This window comes from Rhincodon typus, chromosome 23, assembly GCF_021869965.1.
Source record: "Rhincodon typus isolate 14 chromosome 23, sRhiTyp1.1, whole genome shotgun sequence".
NCBI lineage: Eukaryota > Metazoa > Chordata > Chondrichthyes > Orectolobiformes > Rhincodontidae > Rhincodon > Rhincodon typus.
This window is the reverse complement of record NC_063354.1, coordinates 46,935,896-46,956,843: the sequence shown is the minus strand read 5'-3', so window position 1 is coordinate 46,956,843 and position 20,948 is coordinate 46,935,896. Positions and strand designations below refer to the sequence as shown.

The window sequence follows — 20,948 nt, the reverse complement described above, 5'->3', positions numbered from 1 at the left end:
AAACCAAAACTAAATCACATGGGCCAATATATTCAAATGTCACTTAGCTTCTGTCTGATGTTTTGTCTGGCCCAGTCACAGATAGATACGATGTTAGATATTTTGAGTAAGAAGATGGATTTTAGAAATTATAGAATCAAAGGAATTTACAGCAGAGAAGGCCATTCAATCCATCATATCGTCCATCAACAGCTGAAAAGCTGTTCAACTTAATCCCACTTTTCTGGTTCTTGTTCTATTGCCTGACAGGTCCTGGCACCATCCAAGTACGTTTCTGCTTCTATTACCCTTTCAGGCAGTGTGTTCCAGATTCTACCAACCTCTGGGTGAGAAATTACCTCCTCAGGTCTTCTCTCAACTTATTGCCTTTCACTGTAAATCTCTGCCATCTCAGCCATGCTGAATAGGTCCTTCCCTCACAATTTTATACATTCCAATCTCCTTGCTTTCAGCGGTGGGAGTGGTGAGGACGCAAGCCAGGATGCAGCCGGCAAGGTAAGCTTTTTTCCTCAGAAACACTTAACTCGTGAGGCAGCGGCCTTCTTGCTTTCAGCGACGGGAGTGGTGAGCACACAAGCCAGGAAGTGAACTAATATATTCGGGCATTGGCTAAACCTGAAACACTACACGTGTAGTGTCTCCCACCCATCCTCCTCCTCTAACCGAAAAAAAAGACTGTGTGGAGGGTCAGTAAGGTAAGGCTTTTTTTTATTCTTCTGGAAATCTAGAGTAGATGGAATGGAAGCTAGGGCAGTTGCATGCTCCTCTTGCAGGATGTGGGAGGTAAGGGTCACTGCTGGTGTCCCCTCTAACTTCACCTGTGAGAAGTGCACCCAACTCCAGCTTCTCACAAACCGCATGAGGGAACTGGAGCTGGAGCTGAATGAACTCTGGATCATTCGGGAGGCTGAGGGGGTGAGAGAGAGGAGTTATAGGGAGGTCGTCACACCCAAGGTACAGGAAAAAGGTAGCTGGGTGACTGTCAGGAGGGGGAAAGGGAACGGGCAGACAGAGCAGGGATCCCCTGTGGCCGTTCCCCTCAATAATAAGTATACCGTTTTGCATACTGTTGAGGGGGAACGACCTACCAGGGGAAGGCCAGAGCGGACAGGTCTCTGGCACTGAGCCTGGCCCTGTCGCACAGAAGGGAAGAGGGGAGAATAGGAGAGCAATTGTAGTGGGGGATTCAATAGTAAGAGGCACAGACAGGAGGTTCTGTGGACGCGAACGAGATGAATGGATGGTATGTTGCCTCCCAGGTGCCAGCGTCCGTGATGTCTCGGATCGTGTCTTCAAGATCCTTAAGGGGGAGGGTGAGCAACCAGCAGTCATGGGACACATCGGTACCAATGCACATAGGTAGAAAAAGGACAGAGAATGTGAAAAATTAGTACAGGGAGTTAGGTTGGAAGCTGAAGTCCAGGACAAACAGGGTAGTTATCTCTGGATTACTACCAGTGCCATGTGATAAGAAATAGGGAGAGAATGCAGCTAAACACGTGACTTCAGGGCTGGTGTAGGAGGGAGGGCTTCCATTATGTGGATAATTGGAGCACATTCTGGGGAAGGTGGGACCTGTACAGAAAGGACGGGTTGCACCTGAACCGGAAGGACACAAATATCCTGGGAGGGAGGTTTGCTAGAGCTATACGGGATGGTTTAAATGAGATTGGCAGGGGGTGGGGAACCGGATTGGTAATTCAGAGGATGAGGTATTTAGTCTTCCAACAGACACAACAGGGAGTGAGGTTGTTAATAAAGAAGTGCGGTCGACGGAGCGTAATTATGGACACAGGGATGGTTTGAGGTGTGTATATTTCATGGAACATAGAACATTACAGCGCAGTACAGGCCCTTCGGCCCTCGATGTTGCGCCGACCTGTGAAACCAATCTGAAGCCCATCTAACCTAAACTATTCCATTATCATCCATATGTTTATCCAATGACCATTTAAATGCCCTTAAAGTGGGCGAGTCTACTATTTTTGCAGGCAGGGCATTCCACGCCCTTACTACTCTCTGAGTAAAGAACCTACCTCTGACATCTGTCCTATATCTATCACCCCTCAATTTAAAGCTATGTCCCCTCGTGCTAGCCATCACCATCCGAGGAAAAAGGCTCCCACTGTCCACCCTATTTAATCCTCTGATCATCTTGTATGTCTCTATCAAGTCACCTCTTAACCTTCTTCTCTCTAACGAAAACAGCCTCAAGACCCTCAGCCTTTCCTCATAAGACCTTCCCTCCATACCAGGCAACATCCTGGTAAATCTCCTCCGCACTCTTTCCAATGCTTCCACATCCTTCCTATAATGCGGTGACCAGAACTGTATGCAATACTCCAAGTGAGGCCGCACCAGAGTTTTGTACAGCTGCAACTTCAATACTAGAAGTATCAGAAATAAGGCAGATGAGCTTAGAGCATGGGTCAGTACTTGGAACTATGATGTTGTGGCCATTACAGAAACTTGGGTAACTCAGGGACAGGAATGGTTGTTGGAAGTTCTGGGATTTAGATGCTTTAAAAGAAATAGGGAGGGTGGTAAAAGAGGTGGGGGAGTGGCATTGCTGGTCAGGGCTAGTATAGCAGCTACTGAAAGGCAGTTCGAGAATGACATGTCTACAGAGTCAGTTTGGGTTGAGGTCCAGAACAAGAAAGGAACAGTCACTTTGTTGGGGGTTTTTTACGGACCCTCTAATAGTTGCGGAGAAGTGGAGGAGCGGATTGGAAGGCAGATACTGGAAAGGTGCAGAAGTCACACGGTTGTAGTCATGGGTGACTTCAACTTTCCAAATATTGATTGAAACTTTTTAGTTGTAATAGTTTAGATTGAGCGGATTTTGTCCAGTGCGTTCAGGAAGGATTCCTGACACAGTACATAGATAGACCAACACGAGGAGAGGCCACTTTGGATTTGGTGCTTGGCAATGAACTGGGCCAAGTGTTAAACCTGTTGGTAGGAGAGCATTTTGACGGTAGCGATCATAACTCTGTTACTTTTATAATAGTCATGGAAAAGAATAGGTACAGGGTAAAGTTTATAATTGGTGGAAGGGTAATTGCAATTCTGTTAGGCAAGAACTGGGTAATATAAAATGGGAACAGATGCTGTCAGGGAAGAGCACTATTGAAATGTGAAGATTATTTAAAGAATGCATACTGCGTGTGCTCAATATGTTTGTCCCCAGCAGGCAGGGAAGATGCAGTCGAGTGAGGGAGGCTTGGTTCTCAAGAGAGGTCGAACGACTGGTTAAGAGGAAGGAGGAGGCTTATATAAGGTTTAGGAAACGAGGATCGGAAAAGGCTCCAGAGGGATACAAGTTATCCAGGAAGGAGCTGAAGAAAGGGCTTAGGAGAGCTATAAGGGGGAATGAGAAAACCGTGGCAGATAGGGTCAAGGAAAACTCCAAGGCTTTGTACACGTACGTGAGGAATAAGAGAATGACCAGAGAAAGGATAGGGCCGATCAAGGATTGTAAAGGGAATTTGTGCACGGAGCCTAAAGAGATAGTAGAGGTCCTTAATGAATATTTTTCTTCGGTATTCACAACTGAGAGGGACCTAGTTGTAGAGGTGGACAGTGTGAAACGGGCTGGTAGGCTAGAGGAGGTGGATGTTAGTAAGGAAGATGTACTGGGAATTTTGAGGAACTTGAAGATTGATCAGTCCCCGGGCCTGATGGGATTTATCCAAGGATTCTACGGGAAGCGAGGGAAGAGATTGCAGGGCCTTTGGTGATGACCTTTTCGTCCTCACTGTCCACGGGTATAGTGCCGGAAGATTGGAGAGAGGCAAACGTCATTCCCTTGTTCAAAAAAGGGAATAGGGATAACCCCAGAAATTACAGGCCAGTTAGTCTTACATCAGTGGTGGGCAAATTATTGGAAAGGGCTACGACAGGTAGGATTTATGATCACTTGTTTGATTCGTGATAGTCAGCATGGACTTGTGAGGGGTGGATCATGCCTCACAAACCTTATTGAATTCTTTGAAGAGGTGACCAAACACGTGGATGAAGGTAGAGCAGTGGATGTGGTATACATGGATTTAAGTAAGGCGTTTGATAAGGTTCCCTATGGAGGCTTATGCAGAAAGTAAGGAGGCATGGGATAGGGGGAAATGTGGCAGATTGGATTCAGAATTGGCTGACCCTTAGAAGACAAAGGGTGGTAGTGGATAGAAAATATTCATCATGGTGCTCAGTTATGAGTGGTGTACCACAAAGATCAGTTCTGGGTCCTCTTCTATTTGCAATTTTTGTAAATGATTTGGATGTAGGAGTGGAAGGGTGGATTAGTAAGTTCGCGGACGATACGAAGGTGGGTCACGTTGTGGATACTGCGGAGGGCTGTTCTAGGTTACAAAGGGGCATTGATAGAATGCAGAGCTGGGCTGAGAAGTGGCAGATGAAGTTTAACCCTGAAAAGTGTGAGGTGATTCATTTTGGAAGGACAAACTTGAAAGCAGAATGTAGGGTTAATGGAAAGATTCTCGGCAGTGTGGAGGAGCAGAGGGATCTTGGGGTTCATGTCCACAGTTCCCTGAAAGCTGCCACCCAGGTGGATAGAGTTGTTAAGAAGGCGTATGGTGTGCTAGTTTTCATTAATAGAGGGATTGAGTTTAAGAGCCATGAAGTTATGCTCCAGCTATACAAAAGCCTGATTCGGCCACATCTGGAGTATTGTGTCCAGTTCTGGTCACCTCATTACAGGAAAGATGTGGAAGTGCAGAGGAGATTTACCAGGATGTTGCCTGGAATGGAAGGAAAATCTTACGAGGAAAGGTTGAGCGAGCTAGGGCTTTCCTCTTTAGATCGACGAAGGATGAGAGGTGACTTGATAGAGGGGTACAAAATGATCAGAGGTATAGATAGAGTGGACAGCCAGAGACTTTTTCCTAGGGTGGACGTAGCTATTACAAGGGGTCATATTTTTAAAGTGAGTGGAGGTAGATATAGGGGAGACGTCAGAAGTAGGTTCTTTACTCAGAGAGTGGTCGGGGCGTGGAATGCATTTCCGGAGAGGGTAGTGGAGTCGGCCTCATTAGGGGCATTTAAGCGGCAATTAGATAGGCATATGGATGATAGTATAAGGTAGGGGTGGAGGTTAGATAGACCTTAGGTTTAGGGTAAAAGTTCGGCACAACATCGTGGGCCGAAGGGCCTGTACTGTGCTGTACTGTTCTGTGTTTATTCGGCTGCCTTTGTTCCAAAGTTGATAATCCCAGCATTCTTTCCTCATAATCATATTTCTTTAGTCCAGGCAACATGCTCATTAATCTCCACCTCACCTTCTCTAATGCCATTACATTGTTCATCAGTGTGGTGATCAGAATTACACACACAATGCCAACTTTTCCAGCATGAACTCCCTTAAATTCTACCCCTCAGATAACAAAAGTGAGGATCCCATGTGGCTTCTTGGCCACCTTGTCAGCCTGTCCAGCCACCCTCGGAGGCCTTGGATGCACACTCAAATGTTCCTCTGCTTCTCTATAATTCTCAGTGTACGATCTCACTAATGTGTTTCCCTGTCTCGTTAGTCCTCCACAAATGCATTATCTCATACTTCTCCGGATTGAAAACTGTCTGTCTAACTGGTTTATTGTTATATTTCTGCAGTTATACCTTAATTGATCATTGCAAACCACACAGCCATCATCTGCACGCTTTCTAATATCTCACCCTGCACTGAAATGCAAGTCACTGAACAATTCCACAGAGTGAAATGGATACAACAGTAAGTCCTGTACAAGTCCACTGGAAACAGTCCTTCAGTCACAAAATGATCCAGTGGCTTTTGCTTCCTGCCACTGAGCCAATTTTGAATTGGAATTCATTTTATCCTCTGAACAGTTTTTTTAGTCATCCATGAGATGTGGGTTTACTGACTAGGCCAGCATTTATTGCCCTAAGGGCAGTTAAGAGTCACCAGATTTTTGTGGGCCTACAGTCACATGCAGCTTAGACTAGGTAAGGGTGACAGTTTCCTTCGCTAAAGGACATTTGTGAACGAGATGGACTTTTGCTGCCAATCAGCAATGGATTCATGGTTACCATTAGATTTTTATTGAGTTCAAATTCCACTGTCTGTCATGTCAGGATTTAAACTGGATCCCCAGAATATTACCTGGGTCTCTGGATTAATAGTAATGATACTACCATTAGGCCATCAACTCCCCTAAATAGGACCTAACAGGACCTCATCAGATGTTTTGCTGAAATACTTATACACATATCAACTGTACTACCCCCATTCTCCCTCTGGCTCCCATCTCAAAAAACTCAATCAAGATTTTCAGATGAATCTTTCCTTTCACAAACCTGTGCTGACATTTTTAAAAATTCTCTTGTGAGATGTGGGCATTGCTGGCTAGGCCAGCATTTATTGCCCATCCCTATTGGCCCATGAGAAGGCAATAGTGAGCAGCCTTCTTGAACCACTGTAGTCCATGTGCTGTAGGTTGACTCTTAATGCCGTTATGGAGGGAATTCTAGGATTTTGACACAGTGACAGTGAAGGAACAGCAATATATTTCCAAGTAAAAACCGAAAAAACAGTAGATGCTGTAAATTAGAAACAAAAACAGAATTTGATGGAAATGGTCAGCAGGTCTGGCAGAAATTAGAATTGATGTTTCGGGTTGAGTGACCCTTCCTCAGAACTGATGGTAGCTAGGAAAATGTTAGTTTACGTGCAGAAGGTAGGATGGGGGGAGGGGTTAAGGAGTAAACGATAGGTGGGGATAGAGCCCAAAGAGAGAGAACAGTAGTACAGACAAAAGAGTGGATAACAATCTGGCTAGGAGGGTGAATAGCTATTAATGGGTACTGGTAGTAGTTAACAATGAGTTATGTGTAATAGCAGACTATGTGTTAATAAGGCCGAATGTGTGGGGTTGGGATAAGGGTATGGGAGAGCTCAAGCCGGAAAGTTATTGATCTCTATATTGAGTCTGGAAGGCTGCAAGGTCCCCAAGGAGAGTGCGAAGATAAAATCCAATACCGGGGTCCTGTGCTAGAACAAGGGGAACTACAATAGAATGAGGGAGCACTTGGCTAAAGTAAACTGGAAACAAAGATTTTATGGTGGGACAGTTGACGAGCAGTGGAGGACTTTCAAAGCAATCTTTCAAAGTGCTCAGCAAAAGTATATTGGAATGAAAAGGAAGGACTGTAAGAAAAGGGGTAATCTGCCATGTGTGTCTAAAGAAATAAGGGAGGCTATCAAATTGAAAGAGAAGGCATACAAAGTGGCCAAAAACAGCATGCAACTAGAAGATTGGGAAAACTTTAAAGGTCAACAGAAAGCCACAAAAAGAGCTATAAGGAAAAGTAAGATAGAACATGAGAAAAAATTAGCACAGAATATAAGGACAGATAGGAAAAGTTTCTATAAATATATAAAACGAAAAAGAGTGGCTAAAGTAAAAGTTGACCCTTTAGAGCATGACAAGGGGAATTTAGTTATGGGATATGATGAAATGGCCGAGGCATTGAACAGGTATTTTGTATCGGTCTTCACAGTGGAGGACACTAATAACATGCAGTAATTGACAAAGAGACAAAGGTGTGTGAGGACCTGGAAACAATCATAATTACGGAAGAGGTAGTGTTGGGCAAACTAATGGAGCTAAGGATTGATAAGTCTTCTGGCCCTGATGGAATGCATCCCAGGGTACTAAAAGAGATGGCGGGAGAAATAGCAGGTGCACTGGCGGAAATTTTCCAAAATTCGCTGGACTCTGGGGCAGTCCCAGCAGATTGGAAAACAGCAAATGTGACGCCACTGTTTAAAAAGGGAAGTAGACAAAAGATGGGGAATTATAGACCGGTTAGCTTAACCTCTGTAGTGGGGAAGATGCTTGAGTCTATTATCAAGGAAGAAATAGCAAGGCATCTTGATAGAAATTGTCCCATTGGGCAGAGGCAGCATGGGTTCATGAAGGGCAGGTCATGCTTGACAAATCTTTTGGAATTCTATAAAGACATTACGAGCGAGGTGGACAATGGGGACCCAGTGGATGTGGTGTACTTAGATTTCCAAAAGGCCTTTGACAAGGTGCCGCACAAGAGGCTACTGCATAAGATACGGATGCATGGCATTAAGGGTAAAGTATTAGCATGGATAGAGGATTGGTTGACTAACAGGAAGCAAAGAGTGGGGATAAATGAGTGCTATTCCAGCTGGCAGTCAGTGACTAGTGGTGTGCCTCAGGGATCAGTGTTGGGACCACAATTATTTACAATTTATATAGATGATTTGGAGTTGGGGACCACGTGTAGGGTGTCAAAGTTTGCAGATGACACTAAGGTGAGTGGCAAAGCAAAGTGTGCAGAGGACTGTGAAACTTTGCAGAGGAACATAGATACATTGAGTGAGTGGGCGAAGGTCTGGCAGATGGAATACAATATAAATAAATGTGAAGTCATACATTTTGGTAGGAGTAATAGTAAAAAGGATTATTACTTGAATGGTAAAAAGTTGCAGCATGCTGCTATGCAGACGGACCTGGGTGTCCTTGTGCATGAATCACAGAAGGTAGGTCTGCAGGTACAACAAGTAATTAGGAAGACAAATGGAATTTTGTCCTTTGTTACTAAAGGGATTGAAATAAAAAGCAGAGAGGTTATGTTGCAGCTCTACAAGGTGCTGGTGAGGCCACACCTGGAGTACTGTGTGCAGTTTTGGTCTCCTTACTTGAGAAAGGATGTACTGGCACTGGAGGGGGTGCAAAGGAGGTTCACTAGGTTGATTCCGGAGTTGGGGGGGTTGGCTTATGAGGAGAGACTGAGTAGATTGGGATTATATTCATTGGAATTCAGAAGATTGAGGGGGGATCTTATAGAAATATATAAAATTATGAAGGGAATAGAAAAGATAGAAGTAGAGAGGATGTTTCCACTGGCAGGTGAAGCTAGGACAAGAGGGCATAGCCTCAAGATTAGAGGGAGCAGATTTAGGACTGAACTGAGAAGGAATTTCTTCACCTAGAGGATTGTTAATCTATGGAATTCCCTGCCCAGTGAAGTAGTTGACGCTACTTCAGTAAATGTTTTTGAAAAAAAGGTAGTTTTTTTGAACAATAAAGGAATTAAGGGATACGGTGAGAACGCGGGTAAGTGGATCTGAGTCCACGAAAGGATCAGCCATGATCTTATTGAATGACGGAGCAGGCTCGAAGGGCCAGATGGCCTACTCCTGCTTCTAGTTCTTATGTTCTTATGTTCAAATGGAAAATGAAGTGCTGTTCTTCCAACTTGCCCTGAGCTTTGCTGGAGCGCTGCAGCAAGTCTGAGACAGAGATGTTGGCCAGGGAACAGGGTGGAGTGTTAAAGTGGCAGGCAGCTGGAAGCTCAGGGTCTTTTTTGCGGACAGAACATAGGTGTTCTGTGAAGCAGTCACCCAGTCACTGTTTGTTTCCCCAGTGTATAGGAGACCATATTGTGAGCAGTGAATGCGGTAGACGAGATTACGTGAAGTGCAGGTGAAATGCTGCTTCACCTGGAAGGTATGTTTGGGTCCTTGAGGAGGGAGGAAGTAAATGCACAGGTGTTACACCTTTTGTGGTTGCAGGGGAAGGTACCGTGAGACTGTGGGGGAATGTTGAGAGTGAAGGAAGTGTGGACCAGGGTGTCTTGGAGGGAATGGTTCCTGTAGAAGGCTGACAAGGGGAGGGAGGGGAATATGTGTCTGGTCGTGGCATCTCACTCGAGGTGGCAGAAATGGTGGCTAATAATCCTCTGGATGTGGATGCTGGTGGAATGGTAAGTGACGATCCTATCACTGTTGTGAGAGAGAAGAGAGGGGGTGAGGGTAGAAGTGCAGGAGATAGGTCGGACCCAGCTGTGAGCCCTGTCGACCATGGTGCTAGGGAATCCTTTGTTGAGGAAGAAGTTGGACATTTTGGAAGCTCCCTTGTCAAAGTTCGCATCATCAGAATAGATGTGATGGTGACGGAGGAACTGGGAGAATGGAATAGTCTTTACAGGGATCAAGTGTGAGGATGTATAGTTGAGGTAACGGTGGAAGTTGGTGGGTTTGTAGTGGATATAGGTGGCCAGCCTATCCACAGAAATAGAAACAGATGTGTTGAGGAAGGGAAGGGAGGAGTCAGAGATGGACCAGATGAAAGTGAGAGCAGGGTGGACATTGGAAGCGAAATCAGTAAAATTTCTAATTCCAATTAGAGAGAGGGAAGCAGCACCAATGATATTGGTATATTGGAGAAAGAGTTGTGGGTGGGGGTCAGAAATATGACTGGAACGAAGAATGTTCGAAGTATCCGACAAAGAGCCAGGCATAGAGGGGTTTTCTAGAGTTTGAGCAATAACTCATCCAGCAACTGAAGCAAACCCGGTACTACAGCCATATTTCCATTCTCAATACCTGCCTCTGCAGCCGGATCATCCCCAATGGACTCCAAATAATGCTTGCACCATTCCAATTTGGCCCAAACTGTGACAACTATTATCTACAGTACATCCACAGCCTCCAGAAACAGTTTTGTCAGCTCCACACTCGCAGCCATGCGCCGACATCTCACACTACAGTCAGCCTTACCCCAGCTCAGAGCCACCCTCTCCCAGACCTGCAAAGGACTTCTACTGTTTTTCATTCTACACAGGATCCACACCCTCACCCAATGCTTTTTCTCTGCTGTAATGGACATTAAAGACCATAAATACCCCAAACTTGCTTGTGCTTATCTCCAAACACAGACCTCCTCCACCATCCCAGACACCAACCCTATCCAGGATGTCACTCTCAATTTTCCCGGCATCATTAACCATACAGTCGCCTCAGTCTCTCCCACTGACACGTCGACTACGTCACTTCTGCCGACGCCAGCCACATCACTCCCTCTGCCAACACTGGCAATGTCACTTCCTCCGCCACCAGCGCGGGGGATGTCACTTTCACTTCCACCTACGTGACCAACCCCGTACACGCACCCATTCCCGAGACAGTCTCCACCCCCACTCCCAGCCACCAGGTTTACACCTAGTCGCGGCCCCATTCCCTGCCAGGTATTCACCATCCCCACCCCCAGACATCCCCCTGAATGAGGACGAACAGTCAGTCCTCAGCAAAGGACTCACATTCATTCCCCTGCGCCCAGACATCAATGAATTGCATTCACATCTGGAAGTCGAACTCTTTTTCCGTTGCCTCCCCCTCCGTGTCTATTTCTTTAACCGGAAGTCTAACCGGCCCTCTACAGACTCCTTCTCCCACCTCCAACACACCCCATCCTCCTGGGCACCACCCCATGGTCTCCTACCCTCCCTCGACCTCTTCATCTCCAACTGCCATCGTGACATCGATCGCCTCAACCTCTCCACCTTCTGACTCACTCCAACCTCTCCCCCATGGAACGTGCAGCCCTCCGCTCCCTCCGCTCCAACTTCAACCTTACCATCAAACCCGCGGATAACGGGGAGCACGGTAGTGCGCTGGTGCATTGACGTCTGCATTGTGAAGGCCAGATGCCAACTCTCTGACACCTCCTCTATCGTCCCCTCAATTATGACCCACCCCTGATCACGTGACCATCATCTCAGGACACCTCCCATCCACCTCCAACCTCATCATTCCCCAACCCCGCACTGCCCATTTCTATTTCCTTCCCAAAATTCACAAACCTGACTGCCCCGGCCAACCCATTGTCTCTGCCGGCTCCTGCCCCACTGAGCTCATCTCATGTACCTTGACTCTGTCTTTTCTCCCCGGTCCAGGAGCTCCCCACGTACATTCAGGATACCACCCACACCTTCCACCTCCTCCAGGACTTTCAATTCCCCAGCCCCCAAAACCTCAACTTCACTAGGGACATCCAATCCCTCTACACTTGTATTCCCCTACATGGATGGCTTCTTTCTCTCCCACAGGCTCAACCAGTCCCCCTCCACCAACGCCCTCATCTGTTTAACGCAACTTGTTCTTACCCTCAACAACTTTCCTTTAACTTCTCCCACTTCCTACAAACCAAAACGGTGGCTATGGGCATCTGTATAGGTCCAAGCTATGCCTGCCTCTTCATAGGATACGTAGAATAATCCCTCTTCTGCTGTTACACTGGCACCATCCTTCACCTGTTCCTCTGTTACAGTCATCAATGTATCAGCGCTGCCTCATGAGGAGCTTGAACAGTTCATCAACTTTACTAACACTTTTCACCTCAACCTCAAATTCACCTGGACCACCTCCAATACCTCCGTCCCCTTCCTGGCCGTCTCTGTCTCCATATCTGGTAACCGTCTCAGCACTGACATCAATTTCAACCGCACCAACTCCCACAGCTAATTTGACTACACCTTCTCTCACCTACCCTCCTGCAAGAATGCGATCCCATGCCCCCAGTTCCTCCACCTCCGCCACATCTGCTCCCAAGATGGAGCGTTCCACTCCTGGACATCCCAGATGTCATCCTACCTGAAGGACCACAACTTCTTCCCTCTATTTATTGAAAATGCCCTCAATCGCATCTCTTGCATTTCCTGCACTTCTGCCCTCAAACCCCCACCCCCTAACAAAAATAAAGACAGAGTCCCCCTGGTCCTTACCTATCACCCCACCAACCTCCGCAACCAGCACATCATCCTCTGCCATTTCTGCCACATACAATCTGACCTCACCACCACCTTTCATAGGGACCGCTCACTCTGTGACTCCCTTGTCCGGTCCACACTCCCCACCACACCTGTCACCTTTCCCTGCAACTGCAGGAGGTGCTACATACGTCCCTACACCTCCCCTCTCACCTCCATCTGGGGCCCAAGACACGTTTTCTATATCCAACATCCTGGTCCACTGTATCCGTTGCTCCTGATGTGGCCTCCTCTACATCGGTGAGACCGAACGTAGACTCAGTGACAGACTTGCAGAGCACCTGCGCTCCGTACACTATAATCAACAACTCCTTCCGGTTGCCAACCATTTTAACTACCCCTCCCACTCCTTGGGTGACATGTCCATCCTGGGCCTCCTCTAGTGCTACAAAGATGCCACACGCAAACTAGAGGAACAACACCTCATATTCCACCTCGGAAGCCTACAGCCTGATGGCCTAAACATAGAATTCACCAGTTTCAAAGTCTCCCCACCCTTGGCCTCATCCCACGTCCAACCCTCCCTCCCATCCCCGCCTCCTTGACCTGACACTACCTGTCCATCTCTTTCCCCACCTATCCGCCTCACTGACCAATCCCCACTATCCCCTCCCTGCATTCACCTATCACCATCCCATATACCTTTCCCCAGCCCCACCCCTCTATTTATTTCCCAGCTCCCTTCCTCCTCCTGATGAAGACTCTAGGCCCGAAACGTTGACTCTCCTGCTTCTCTGATACTGCCTGATCTGCTGTGTTCCTCCAACTCCACACTGTGTTGACTCTGACTCCAGCATCTGTAGTTCTTGCGATCTCCAAGAGACAGGCATAACTGGGGCCCATACAGGTAACCATGGCCACCCCTCTGACCTGAAGAAAATGAGAGGAATTAAAAGAAGAGTTGTTCAAGGTGAGGATGAGCTCGGCCAAGCAGAAGAGGCTGGTGATGGATGGGGACGGTTCAGGCCTTTGTTCCAGGAAGAAGCTGAGAGTCCTGAGACCATCCTGGTGGGGGAACGGAGATGTAAAGGGATTGCATGTCCATGGAAAAGCGAAGGCGGCTGGAGCCTGCAAACTGGAAATTCTGAAACTTACAAAAGGAATTGGGGATTTAAGTGGGCAAGGGTTGGACCAGCGGAGAAAAGATCGAGTCAAGGTAGGAAGAGATGTGTTCTGTGGTGCACGAGCAGGCAGAAACAATGGGTCTTCCCAGGCAGTCCTGTTTACGTATTTTGGGAGGAAGATAGAAGTGAGCTGTGTGGGTTTGGGGGACTATTAGGTTGGAGGCAGTGGGGGCAAAATCACCAGATTTTGATTTGATTTTTTTTTGTGGTCATGTGTACCTAAGTACAGTGAAAAGCTTTGTTTGCAAGTGGTACAGGCAGAAGACATACAGCAAGGACATACAGGTGATAGGGTGCTTAGACAGAGTGAGGCTTACCGGTTACACTTCACAGGAGGTGCATGAAGCAAGATCAACATTATTTAAAGTTAGAGAGTCCATTGATCAGTTTAGTAATGGCAGGCAGGAAGTAGTTCTTGAACCTGCTCCTGCATGTGTTCAAACTCCTGTATCTTCTGTCTGATGGAGAGGTTTTTGGAGACCATCAGTGGGGTGGGAGGGGGTGGGCCTTTGATGATGTTGGCAGCCTTTCCTCGGCAATAAGAAAGGTAAATGGTGTCCGTGGATGGGAGGTTGGCTTCTGTGATGGTCTCGGCTGTGTACACTACCTTCTGTAGTTTATTACGGTCCCAGCCAGAGCAGTTGCTGTACCAGGCCATTATGCACCCAGATAGTATGATTTCCATGATGTGTCTGCAAAAGTTAGTGAGGGTCCTTATGGACGTGCTGAATTTCCGGAGCGGCCTGGGGAAGAAGCAGCATTGTTGTGCCTTCTTGACCATTGCATCTATGTGGGAAGTCCAGGACAAGTTGTTGGTTATTGGCAGTCCTAGGAACTTGGCACTCTCAACCCTCTCAAGCTCTGCTCTTTGATGTCGATGGGGGTGTGTTCTCCTCCTTTCTTCCTGAAGTCAATGATCAGTTTTTTTGGTTTTGCTGACATTGAGAGAGAGGTTGTTATCATTGCACCACGGTACCAAGCTCTCTATCTCCTTTCTGTATTCTGACTTATCGTTGTTTGATATCTGTCCTACCATGGTGGTGTCATCAGCAGACTTGTGTAGATGGTGTTCATTCGGAATTTGACAACACAGTTGTGGGTGTACAGGGAGCACAGTAGGGGACTGAGGACAGTGTTGAGAGTTATTGTCTATCTTTGCTGATTGCCGCCTATGGGCCAGGAGGCTGAGGATCCAGTTGCAGAGGCCAACTGGGTTTTGGAGTTTTGAGATCAGTCTGGAGGGGTTTATGGTGTTGAATGTGTTACAGGGATGAGTGCAGGCCTAGGGAAATGGGCTCCGCTGTAAACCTTTTATGTCAGTAAGCAAGTTGCAGGGGATTGAAGCAGTCTGGGAGGCTAGAGTTATTGTGGGCCATGACCAGCCTCTCGAAGCATCTCACGATTATGGAGGTCAGACCCATTGGGTGGTAGTCATTAAGATGAAATGGGTTTGGTGACTGTAGTTGACACAATGTCCTGATGCCCCATTGTGGGGTCGTGGTCTGGGGGAAATAGGAGGAAGTATCAGAGAGCTGGCACTCAGCCTCTACAATGCAGGGGTTGGTCCGCCAGACCACAACAGCACCACCCCTATCAGTAGGCTTAATTACAAAGTCAGGGTTGGATCTGAGAGCAGGGAGTGCAGTCAGTTCCTGGGAGGATAGGTAGGAATGGGTAAGGGGGGCAGAGAAATTGAGATGACCTATGTCCCTTGAACTGTTCATTGAGAACTGTCAGAGTGCAGGCAAAAGGCCAGAGAGAAGGGTCCAGGTAGAGGGAGAGTGTTGGAGGTGAGTGAAAGGGCCTGTTGGATGGGGAGAGGACTTTTGCCCAAAGAAATGGGCACGGAGGCGAAGGCGTTGGAAGAAGAGTTCAACGTCATGTCGTGCCTAAAATTTGTTAAGGCGACCACTTCGTAGAACACCTACATTCTGTCTGCTAAAAAGACCCTGAGCTTCCAATTGCTTAATACTTAAATGCACCACCCTGTTCCCTGGCCACCATCTCTGTCTCAGGCTTGCAGCAGTGCTCCAGTGAAGCGAAGCTCAGTGCAAGCTGGAAGAACAGTCCCTCCTGGGGACATTGCAGCCTTCCGGGCTCAATATTGATTTTGAGTTCAGTAAATTTAAGGCCTGTGCTCTCCCATATCCTCATTCCAATCCCCACACATCAGGCCTTGTTAATACATAGTCTGCTTTTACACACAACCCATTGTTAGCCACTACCAGTCTCCATTAACAGCTATTCGCCCTCCTAGCCAGATTGTTATCCATTCTTTTGTCTGTTCAACTGCTCTTCTCTCTCTCTTTGGGCTCTGTCCCCATCTATCATTTACTCCTTACTCCCTCCCCCCATCCTATCTTCTGCATATAAACCGACAATTTCTGAGCTACTGTCAGTTCTGAGGAAGGGTCACTCAACCTGAAATGTTAACTCCGATTTCTCTCCACAGCTGCTGCCAGAGCTGCTGAGTATTTCCAGCAATTTCTATTTTTATTTCTGATTTACAGCATCCACAGTTTTATTTTCGGTTTTTACTTGGAAACATATTGCTGTTCCTTCACTATTGCTGGGTCAAAATCCTGGAATTCCCTCTGTAAGGGCATTAAGTGTCAACCTACAGCACATGGACTATGGCAGTTCAAGAAGGCTGCTCACCATTGCCTTCTCATGGGCCAATGGGGATGGGCAATAAATGCTGGCCCAGATGCTCCCAGACCTGCTGAGCTTTTCCAGCAATTTCTGTTTCTTTTGTCGAATATGTTTCCAAGCCAGGAATGTGAGTGGCTTGGAGGGGATCTTGCAGGCTGTGGTATTCCCAAGTATCTGCTGCCCTTTTCCTTTGAGATGGAAGTGGTCGTGGGTTTGAATGGTGCTGGCTAAGGATCCTTGATGAATTTCTCCAGTTCTTGTAGGGTGACTGCTGCTACTGAGCATTAGTGGTGGAGGGAGTGGATGCTTGTGGATGTGGTGCTAATCAAGTGGGCTGCTTTGCCCGGGATGGTGTTAAACGTCTTGAGTTTGTTGGAGCTGCACTCATCCAGGCAACTGGACATATTCCACCACACTTCTGACTTGTGCCTTGTGGATAATGGACAGGCTTTGGGAAGACAGTTTTAAATCACCAAAGGATAAAGCAGGTTCTGCCTCCCCCAGAAGCAGCCCCTTTGTTGCAGGAATTTAAAGCCCTTCTTCCTGCATTATCTCTCCAGCCATGGGTTCATCAGCTTTGCCTTCATATTTCTGCACTCCTGAGCACGTGACACTTCATAAGGGAGATGGAGTTGTACTGTTTGTGTCACTGGACTAGTAATCGTGACATCACGTGACATCAAGCAGAATCTGGACATTCTCCTATTTTCCAATCTCTCTCCTAACTCCCCAAACCTTGTTTGTTGGACTTCATCCCTCTTTCTGCCTGTTGTTAATACCAAAATGGAGTCTTGCTATTCACCACCTCCCAGAATGCCCTACAGCTGCTCATTGATATGTTTCAGCCTGACACCAAGTAGGTAACATGCCATCCTGGAGTCACATCAGTGGCAGAGAGTCATCTGCCTGTTCCCTTTAGTGTCACAGTGCCTTGCACTCTTCCTCCCACAGCCCTTGTACAGCTGAGTCACCCAAGGTGCGTTGGACCTGGCACTCCTTGCACACTCCAAAGGAACCAGAATTTAGAACTGAATATCGGGCAGAGAACATCCCTCACAGGACCCTACCTTGCCCTTCCTTGTTAAACACATTCCCTCTGCCTTGGCTGCCCTATAATGATTGCAGCTGCCATTGAGCACCTTGAGTTTCTCTAGTTGGTGATATTTACTCCATGTGTTGTTACCCAGGTCACAGGAAGCATCAAAGCTTCTCACATAGGATAGCATGTGCAATGAACACAGCCGAGGTTCCCAGGAAGCTCCTTCCCTAATTGTAACAGTACAAAAGCTCTTGCTTTTGTTATTGTTTGTGGTTCTCATAGAGTCATAGAGTAATACAGCATGGAAACAGGCCATTCAGCCCAAACTAGTCCATGATGACCATGGTGCCCACACAGCTAGTTCCAATTGCCTGCATTTGGCCCACATCCCTCTAAGGGTCATGATTTCAAGGTGAGAGGGGAAAAGTTCTTTACGCAGAGGGTGGTGGGTGCCTGGAACGCGTTGCCAGCGGAGGTGGTAAAGGCCGGCACGATAGCATCATTTAAGATGTATCTAGACAGATACATGAATGGGCAGGGAGCAGAGGGATACAGACCCTTGGAAAATAGGCAACAGGTTTAGATAGAGGATCTGGATTGGCGCAGGCTTGGTGGGCCAAAGGGCCTGTTCCTGTGCTGTAATTTTGTTGTTCTTTCTTCTTTGTTCTAAACCCTTCCCAGCCATGTACCTGCCCAAATGTTTTTTAAATGTTGCTATTGCACCTGTCTCAACCACTTTCTTTGGCAGCCCATTCCTTATAGGCACCATTCTCTGAGTGAAGAAGTTGCCCCTCCGGTCCTTTTTAAATCTTTCCTCTCTCACCTTAAACCTATGCCCTCTAGTTTTCAGTTCCCCATCCCTGGGGAAAAGACTATATAAATTCATCCTATCTATGCCCGTCATGATTTTATACACCTCAATAAGGTCACCCCTCAATCTTCTATGTTCAAAGGAATAAAGTCCTATCCTGGCCAACCTCTCCCTATAACTCAGTCCTACTAGTCCTGGCTACATCCTCATAAATCGTCTTTACACACTTTCCAGCTTAACTGTGGAGATCCTAATGGGATTGGAGCTGCAGCACAAGATGGTCCTCGTCACTAACTCCATGGAGTCTAACAAGGAACGCGTAGCGCCGCCACTGTGGGAAACAGAATGATTCCCCACTTACAGTGATTAAGTGGGGTTAGAGCAGAGGCTCATGAATGTGATAGTGCAGAATCAGCTTTACTCTGTAACAGTGTGCTGCACCTGCCCTGGGAGTGTTTGATGGAGAAAGTGTAGAGGAAGCTTTAGAACATAGAACATTATAGGACACAATGTTGTGCCAAACATCTGTATCTAACACTGTGCTTGACCTGTTCTAAGAATGTTTGAGGTGGACTGTGTAAAGTAAGCTTTACTTTCAGTTTACAAGAGGTTTAATCTGTAACCCTTTGCAGTTTCAGTCCTGGGATTGCTTGGTGGGGAAAGCACAGAGGGAGCTTTAAGGTTACTTTCAGATTAAAAAGAGTAGAGAAAGCGTTAGTCTGTATCAAACCTGATGCTGCCCCTGCCTTGGGAATATTCAAAGCAGACAGTGCGAGAACGGTTTACTTTCCATTTACTTCTAGCTTACCCTGTATCTAACCCTGCGCTGTACTTGCCCTGAGCATGTTTGAGGGGGGCAGTGAAGAGGGAGCTTTCAGATTAAAAGAATGGAGAAGTCTTGTCTCTGTCTTGTGCTCCACACTCCAGGAAATGAAAAGGAACACTTCTTTTATTATTTGTAGGTACATGGTGTGGGCACTTTGGATGCGGAACAATCACAGACACTGCAGACTTCTGGTTCAGTGTTAAAAATGCCAATTGATCCATATCCTCCTTGTTTCCAGGATCAGTTGACTTCTCCATGTATCCATCCTGGTATTTCAGTTGGGCCTGTAGTCACAATTCCCAGAAACACCCTGCTGCCAGGTGTGACCTACCTGTTCACACTGACTGTCACCAAGCTGGGTAAAGAGGCTGCCCACACCACTCAAACGGTAAGTCCTTTCTGATATCTGAGCAATGTGCAGATAAGGAGACATTGAGGAGAGGAGGCTTGGTAACTTAATGTACTGTGAGACATCTTATCGCTTCAGTTCACTCTCAAACATTGATGTTTGTACAGAATACCACACTGGGGGTAGCTCAAGGCATCTCCGGTGACGGAAATGGTTTCTTCATGCCTACATTATATGCTGAATCCAAGAGAACTGCAAGTGTGTTGTGAACTAGATTCTGTTTGGACAATGGAAGCCAGGAGTCCACCGGAAATGATTAGTTGCGTTTCAATATCTTCTCAATTAAATCTTCTGAAAAGTTGTTAGCATTTTCAAGCCTCCTGTATTGTGCATGTTGGCAGAAATGAAAAGAGATCATCTGACCACTCATTTTGTTTTGTTTCAAAGCAGTGTCCTGCTCCAATAAATCCATGAGTAGCATGGCTCCTCCCTGCTAAATAGGAAATTAAAAATTCCTTTACACCTCAGTTTTCTCTTTGTCACCTCACAGAAGGAAATAAAAGTAAAATAGACCATAGCAAATGTTCAGTTGCCGATGAAGATTTGCCAGTCCTCTTGCAATGAATCAAGTTTACTGTTTTGAAGTTGAATTGCCCTCCCAGTCAATACAATCCACATTGTGAGGACTCAAGGTACGACTTAGTTTGGGACATAGCATTAACTGTTCACTAGTCAATATGCCTAGTCTCTTTGAACCATTTGACCTGGAATAATTAGCTGTGACTGCTTTGATTTAGTTCAATTTTCTAAGCTCTAGGACTTGGGCTTGTTACACTTGGTATTGAACTGACATGGATTCTGGTTTGTAATTGAGAGGTTCCAAAGTCTATATCAGTTAGAGTCAAGGAAGTGCAAACTGGTTTGTCTGTACGTACTTCCTCAAACACTTTGTCTGTGATATTTGTTCTCTGCTTCACATTTCAATGAGCAAGTACTGTGACCAACCACCCTAATACTTCTGGGTAGTTAGCTTCACAGCAGTGGTTTCAATTTGGGAAAATTGTAGGCCTTCTCTTCCCTCAGGCTCTTCCTCACTCTCCTTGAGAGGGGATCTCATAGAAACATATAAAATCCTGATGGGACTGGACAGGTTAGATGCAGGAAGAATGTTCCCAATGTTGGAGAAGTCCAGAACAAGGGGTCAGTCTAAGAATAAGACTGAGATGAGGAAGAATTTCTTCACTCAGAGAGTTGTGAACCTGTGGAATTCTCTCCCACAGGAAACTGTTGGGGCCAGTTCATTAGATTATTCAAGAGGGAGCTGGATGTGGCCCTTGTGTGGCTAAAGGGATCAAGGGGAATGGGGAGAGGGCAGGAATGGGATACTGAGATGGGATACTGAATGGTGGTACAGGCTTGAAGGGCTGAATGGCCTACTCCTGACCTATTTTCTTAATTTCTATGTTTTTATCTGCCCTCACCACTCAATGCATACATTTGCCTGTTTGACCTGTTCCTGGCTATAATATCTTGAA

At 46.6% G+C, this 20,948-nt stretch overlaps 1 protein-coding gene across 1 annotated transcript in view; it reads left to right on the top strand.

Annotated features, from left to right (window-relative positions):
• The window catches only part of pkd1b (polycystic kidney disease 1b), a 196,357-nt gene that overhangs the window by 41,077 nt on the left and 134,332 nt on the right, over positions 1-20,948 (top strand). Inside the window, exons 12-14 of the mRNA XM_048611156.1 lie at positions 250-326; positions 453-495; positions 19,303-19,452. Coding sequence (XP_048467113.1) covers positions 250-326; positions 453-495; positions 19,303-19,452 — 270 coding nt within the window. The remainder of the gene's footprint in view (positions 1-249; positions 327-452; positions 496-19,302; positions 19,453-20,948) is intronic.